At 38.8% G+C, this 6,988-nt stretch overlaps 1 protein-coding gene across 1 annotated transcript; it reads right to left on the bottom strand.

Annotated features, from left to right (window-relative positions):
• Positions 1 to 1,152: 1,152 nt before the first annotated feature.
• On the bottom strand, positions 1,153 to 6,353 carry LOC122099540 (zinc finger protein 2 homolog). Its single transcript, XM_042670086.1, has 3 exons — positions 6,322 to 6,353; positions 3,600 to 5,151; positions 1,153 to 3,263 (listed from the first exon to the last, which is right to left on the bottom strand). The coding sequence occupies exons 2-3, from the start codon at positions 5,138 to 5,140 to the stop codon at positions 2,855 to 2,857; spliced, it is 1,950 nt and encodes a 649-aa protein (XP_042526020.1). The 5' UTR covers positions 5,141 to 5,151; positions 6,322 to 6,353; the 3' UTR covers positions 1,153 to 2,854.
• Between the last annotated feature and the right edge of the window lie 635 nt (positions 6,354 to 6,988).

Here is a 6,988-nt window from a genome sequence, read left to right as displayed (position 1 = left end):
TGTAACTCCTTAAACTGTGGGACAGAGATCAGGTACATATTCCTGAATTCAAGAAATAAGAACCCACTCATTCAATCATGGAACAAACACACCACTGATTGCTTGGGATTTCATGAAATGTTCTAGAGTTCTCAATCATTTCCACATTCTTTAACATCTTCACAGACTACCCTGTCATTAGCTGACTGTGTCGATTACAGTTTACTGAGGCAAGATGACTGTTTTTGTAACTAACACTGAGGCTCAGGCATAGAAAAAACCCTTTGGACCTTCATTTCCCTTCTATACAATGACAGAAATAAGTCCATGCCACTGTAATCTGGAGGTTGATAGTTCTGACAGGATAGCATTGTAAGCAGAAGGGAAGGATATCATATAGACACTGCCTAGATCTTGGCATGTGTAAGTCCCATTTTCTTTGTCTGTTCTTTAACTGTAGTGCTTCTAGAGTGCTTCCAGTTTGGCTCTTGGGAATAGAGGTGCAATAAAGATAGGTGTAAACATGACCCTGTTCTCTACGGACACAAATTCTTTCAGATGTATGCCCATGGGTAGTATTGCTGGATCCTATGGTACTTCTAGTTTTAGCTTTTTGAGAGACATCTATACCATTTTCCCTTGTTGGTACACTAATTTAAACTCACACAAACATCCTCACCAGCAGTTACTCCTTTATGTGTACTTGCTGATGTCCACTCTGATGGAAATGAAATTTATATGTTATTTCAATTTGCATTTCCTTTATGGCCAAGGATGCTGAACATTGCTTCATCTACAGATGTTCTCAGTTGTATATCTTGGGAGTTAAGTACACTCATTTGTCCTGCCAGTTCATTTATGTATTTATTAATTGGATTATTGGTTCTTTGGGAGTTTAGATATTTGAGCTCTCTCTGTATCTTGGTCATTAGTCTGTTTTCAGATGTATTGCAGGCAAATATGTTTTCCCATGCTGCAGTCTATTATGCCATGTTTTAATTCTATTTATCAAAATCTGTGATATGTTGAGAACGAGGTTCAGTGGTAGAGTGCTTGCCAAGCATGCATGAAAACCATGGTTTGATTCCTCTGTACCACATAAGCAGAAAAAGCTAGAAATGGCACTGTGGCTCAAGTGGTAGAGTGCTAGCCTTGAGCAAAAGAAGTTCACAGGCAGTGCCGAAGCCCTGAGTTCAAACCCCAGGACTGGCAAAAAAAAAAATAGAATCTGTCATAAAATTATTCAAATAACTTAAGGCCATACACTGTTCCTTAATCCACAACTGCTAGAGAATTTCTATGATAATAAGACCTATACATTCTGTGTTCTCCAGATAGCTGATTTTATATTATATAGGCTAATGCCTATTTGTTTGTTTTTGCCAGTACCTGACCTAGAACTCAGGTTTTGTGCTTGTTCGGTTTTCTCTCTCATAGGTGAAGGAAATATGAGCCACGCCTCCCACTCAGCTTTTTGCTGGTTAATTGAAGCTAATAATGTATTGTAGTCTGTGCTTGCTCTATTCCTTGATCCTCAGATCTTGGCTTCCTGAGTATCTAGGCTTATAGGCAAAATCCATTAATACCTTGCAGGCACAAACCATGAGTGCTTACATGTTTTTTTTTTCTTTTATGGCTGTTGCCATACAAAATAAGATGAATTTTCAAATGCTCAGTGTTATAAAAGTATGTCCAATTCTATTTGGACCACACTTATTTATGAATTATATATTAACTATATAATAAATGAAGTATATATATACATTTAATATATATTCAGTTTTAGTTAGGGACATGCACATATACACATACACACACACATATGAGAAACCTACACACTGTTTGTGGTTTGATATCAGTAGAGAAACCATGGCCATTAATATTCCTCACAAAAAACTATTTTGTTTATATGTATGCATGTATGTTTGTATATGAATATACAGAAACATATATACACACATGCATATATATATACATACACACTTGCACACTCATATACATGGTATATGTTAATAATATGACATATTTTATATATACAAATGAGGCAGAACATCACTGTATAGCTTGAGTTGCTCTCAAACTAGTGAAAATCCTGTCTTCCTTTCCTACCTTTTGAATTATAAGCCTGCCAAAACACACCTAGATTACTAACTTTATTTCAAATGAATACACTGCTGTCCTCAAATCAAATGAGTTCCTAATTATTAAGGAAGGATAATATTTAGAGGAACTACTAAATTATGAACTAGCTTCACATAGAAACCCATTTTTCTGTTTCTAAGAGGATTCCTTAAAAGTGTGCATTATTACAAAATGAAGTTCAATTACTACAACTGGTATTGATTTCTGTACACCAGTCAAACATGCCAACGTTAGCACTTGATCTCACTGCCTAGGTGCTGTTCCTGAGCTTCTTTGCTGAAGGCTAGTCCTCTATCGCTTGAGGCACATATCTACTACTTTTGACCTTTATGGTGGCTAATTGGAGATAAGTCTCATGTTCATTTTACCCAGGCAAGCTCCAAAGATTGATCTTCAGATTTCAAAATTGCAAGCATGAGCGATTTGAGCCCATTAGCTTTACATATTGTTACTTACCTGTCTTGTGTTATTTCTGGTACTAAATAAGGGCTTCGATCTATCCTGTGTAGGTTCTCTGCTGCAAACTGCCTTTTCTTCCAGATGAAAGACTTTCCCCATTTGTTACATTCCAGAGGTTTCTCATTTGAGTGAATTTTCTTATGTGTGCTGAGCTGTCACTTCCACTTGAAGCTCTTTGCACATGTGTTGCATTCAAAAGGCTTCTCTCCTGTGAGTGCTCTTTGATGCAAAAGGGTTTACTTCTGTGTGGAACTTTTCCACAGCTGTTACATTTTTAAGGTTTTTCTCCTCTGTGTGTTATCTGGTGGACACTAAGGTGTGCCTTCTTGATGCAAGATTTTCCACATTTGTTACATTCACAAGGTTTCTGTCCAGTGTGTGTTCTCTGATGGACAGTAACCTTTCCCTTCTGGACAAATGACTTTCCACACAGGTTACTTTCAAAATGTTTCTCTCCTGTGTGTCTTCTCTGATGGATATTAAGGTGTGCCTTCCAGGTGAAAGACTTTCCACATTTGTTACATTCATAAGGTTTCTCTCCTGTGTGTATTCTGTGATGATCAGTAAGTTTTGTTTTCCGGGCGAAAGACTTTCCACACAGGTTACATTCAAAAGGTTTCTCTCCTGTGTGTGTTCTCTGATGGGCAGTAAGGTATTCCTTCCTGGTGAAAGACTTTCCACAGCTGTTACATTCATAAGGTTTCTCCCCTGTGTGTGTTCTCTGATGGACAGTAAGCTGTCCCTTCTGGGCGAACGACTTTCCACACAAATTACATTCAAAAGGTTTCTCTCCTGTGTGTGTCCTCTGATGGATGTCAAGGTGTGCCTTCCAGGTGAAAGATTTTCCACATGTGATACATTTATAAGGTTTGTCTCCTGTATGCATTCTCTGATGGATATTAAGGACTGCCTTCCTTGTGAAAGACTTTCCACACTTCATACATTCATAAGTTTTCTCTCCTGTGTGTTTTCTCTGATGTATGTTAAGGTGTGTCTTCCGGATGAAAGATTTTCCACACTTGCTACATTCATAAGGTTTGTCTCCTGTGTGCATTCTCTGATGGATATTAAGGCGTGCTTTCCATGTGAAAGACTTTCCACACAGGTTACATTCATAAAGTTTCTCTCCTGTGTGTGTTCTCTCATGTGTGTTAAGGTCAGCCTTCCGGGTGAAAGACTTTCCACACCTGCTACATTCATAAGGTTTCTCTCCTGTGTGCATTCTCTGATGGATGTTAAGGCCTGCTTTCCACATGAAAGACTTTCCACACACATTACATTCATAAGGTTTCTCTCCTGTGTGTCTTCTCTGATGTGTTTTAAGGTCTGCTTTCCGGATAAAAGACTTTCCACACCAGCTACATCCATAAGGTTTGTCTCCTGTGTGTATTCTCTCATGGACAGTAAGATGTATTTTCCGGGAGAAAGACTTTCCACACCTGCTACATTCATAAGGTGTCTCTCCTGTGTGGATTCTGTGATGATCATTAAGTTCTGCCTTCCGGATGAAAGACTTTCCACACACCTTACATTCATAAGGTTTCTCTCCTGTGTGTGTTCTCTGATGGACAGTGAGGTGTGCCTTCCGGGTGAAAGACTTTCTACACACGTTACATTCATAAGGTTTCTCTCCTGTATGTGTTGTCTGATGGACAGTAAGTTGTGACTTCTGGGTGAAACACCTTCCACACACGTTACATTCAAAAGGTTTCTCTCCTGTGTGAGTTCTCTGGTGCACAATAAGGTTTGCTTTCCGGATGAAAGACTTTCCACACTCCATACATTCATAAGGTTTCTGCCCTGTGTGGGTTGTCTGATGGATGGTAAGGTGTGCCTTCCAGGTAAAAGATTTTCCACATATATTACATCCATACAGTTTCTTTCCTGTGTGTGTTGTCTGATGAAAAGTAAGGTGTGCCGTCTGGGCGAAAGACTTTCCACACACGTTACATTTAAAAGGTTTCTCTCCTGTGTGTATTCTCTGATGGACAGTGAGGTGTGCCTTCCGGGTGAAAGACTTTCCACACACCTTACATTCATAAGGTTTCACTCCTGTGTGTGTTGTCAGATGGACAGTAAGGTGTGCCTTCTGGGTGAAAGACTTTCCACACACGTTACATTCATAAGGTTTCTCTCCTGTGTGTGTTGTCAGATGGACAGTAAGGTGTGCCTTCTGGGTGAAAGACTTTCCACACACGTTACATTCATAAGGTTTCTCTCCTGTGTGTGTTGTCTGTTGGACAGTAAGGTGTGCCTTCTGGGTAAAAGGCTGTCCACATTGGTTATATTCTAAAACTACAGGAGACACACCAGGAGTATAGGCAGCACATATCAAATCAGGTTCACCATAGAGAAGCATGTTCTGACACCGCATAAACTCCTTTGTCCTCATCCCCAAGGAGTTCCCATTATTTCTAATCAGCTCCGACTTAGGTTTTGATCTCAAATTAAAAGTTGTTATTAATCTTACTTTTTCCTCTCCTGTGTTACTATTCATGACTGCTACTTCAGACAGATAATCATAGGGACTCTCCTGACAGGTCTTAATCCTGTACTCCATTTCTTGGACATCTAAAATGAGATATAGAAAGACAGATAAAAACATAAATGAGACCGCAAGATTCCTTAATGTCAAAGTAAAGACATTTTCTCCCACCTTAACTGTTACAAGATTTTAAACTTTCAAAGCAGGAACTGTTTGATGCAGAATATATGCTTTTCTCCGTAATGTATTAACAAAGTAGTACTGACATTTTACAATGGTAAATAATATTTTCCTGTTTCAGACTTTTTGTGTTTTTCTCAGGGAATTACTCAAATGATTCAACTACACACTGCTAGTTTTAAGACGAGTACTTAACATCTGCCTTTATTACCCTTTGGGTTTGGTCATAAGGGAATACCTGTTATTTTTATTTTAACTTATGAAAGTATTTTATATATTTTCTGCTTTGCTCTCAACCATTATGTGAGGTACAGAAATACTGACTAGATTTAGAGACCATTCGGGTGTTTTATACATCCGTTTGCCTTTCCACTAAGCGTGGAAGGTTCCTGAGAGTAAGGATTTATACCTCTATCTCTTCAGTTCTAACTTCTAAGAATTACTTTAGGGATTGGTGGCAGTTTTTAAATTTGTTTCTCTCCTTCTTAGTCAAATTCTCATCAAATTTCCTTTTCTGAGACTCCTGCTCCTTCACAACCATTAAAGACCAAAGATACTCCAGCTCACCACCCCGGTAATCATCCCCTGTGAACCAAAAGCTTTGCTTCTGAATCTCATTCACTGTCCACCATCACCAAGCAGCAATTTTCCTCATCAGAGGATAGCAGTCCTGGCATGCTCCTTATTTCCTCATATCTGCATAACTGCTAGTTTCAAAGAAAATGAGACCTCATTTTCTACATTTCTCATTTCCTTTTTCTGTTTAAGAATGATTTCTACAAAGAGAAAGAATTGTTCACTTTAACTATACTGGGACACCGAAATCAGTTTGTCTCCATGTAAATTCTTTTTTTTTTTTTTCATTTTATTTTATTTTTTTTTGTGAACATACTGTACAGAGGGGTTACAATTACTCCATGTAAATTCTTGATTGACAAGTTCTTGAGACAAAGGATCACCTAGTTCTCTGCCACACATGACGCAGGGAACTAGGAACATTATTGCTCAGTAAAGCTCATTAAACTTACCAAGTGGGCTCTGGCTACAAAACCACCATGCAAGATGCTTTATCTCACCTGTGAGATTCTTGTCTGAGGCTTCTCTTATCCATGGTTCTGCACCTTGCTCCAGCTTGGCAATCAATTTAGGTTTAGGAACACAGTACCCTGTGATTAAGAAGTAGAGAAGAACTATTGGTAGTCTGGGTCATCATTACTGTAAGGTCTTAGACATCGTGTTCAAAGTTGCTCCTAAACCTTGTTTCTCATTTCTTACCCACTCCCTGGTTGACATTCCCCATCTTTGGACTTATTTTGCCAATTGTGTGGCTTGAATTCAGCTCTTTTGCTCAAAGCTAGCATTCTGCTAGTTTCAGTCCCAGCTACATTTGCAGTTTGTGAGGGGAATTGGAGATAAAAGCCTCATGGTCACTTTTCTGCAGTTGTTGGCTTCAAACCAAAATCCACACATTTCAGCCTCCTGAGGAGCTAGGATTACAGGTGTTAGCCACTGCACCCAGTGTCAGGTTTGATTACAAATAACCACTTTCAACTAGTGATTTTCAGATCATACTGCAAATAGTGATGTACATTCTATTCTAGACTGTATTTGCACCTACAAAAACCACCCCAAGTTTAGGAAGACAGTCTTCTATTAGTGGAACATAGTTTAGAACTTGGGTCCTACTGCTGACTGGGCTTCTTAAAGAATGGGAATAAAATTGTCTCGAGTTTCATAATCAAG

This window comes from Dipodomys spectabilis, unplaced genomic scaffold, assembly GCF_019054845.1.
Source record: "Dipodomys spectabilis isolate Male_0828 unplaced genomic scaffold, ASM1905484v1 ptg000517l, whole genome shotgun sequence".
Lineage (NCBI taxonomy): Eukaryota > Metazoa > Chordata > Mammalia > Rodentia > Heteromyidae > Dipodomys > Dipodomys spectabilis.
This window is presented reverse-complemented; position numbering and strand designations above follow the sequence as displayed.

What these genes read in the sequence shown, in the direction of transcription:
- LOC122099540 (XM_042670086.1), bottom strand. Translation starts at nt 5,140, where the DNA reads ATGGAGTACAGGATTAAGACCTGTCAGGAGAGTCCCTATGATTATCTG. An exon ending in AAACCTTATGAATGTAGCAA is followed by an intron (nt 3,264 to 3,599) that starts GTGTGGAAAATC and finishes TGAATGTAACAG; the next exon opens with CTGTGGAAAGTCTTTCACCA.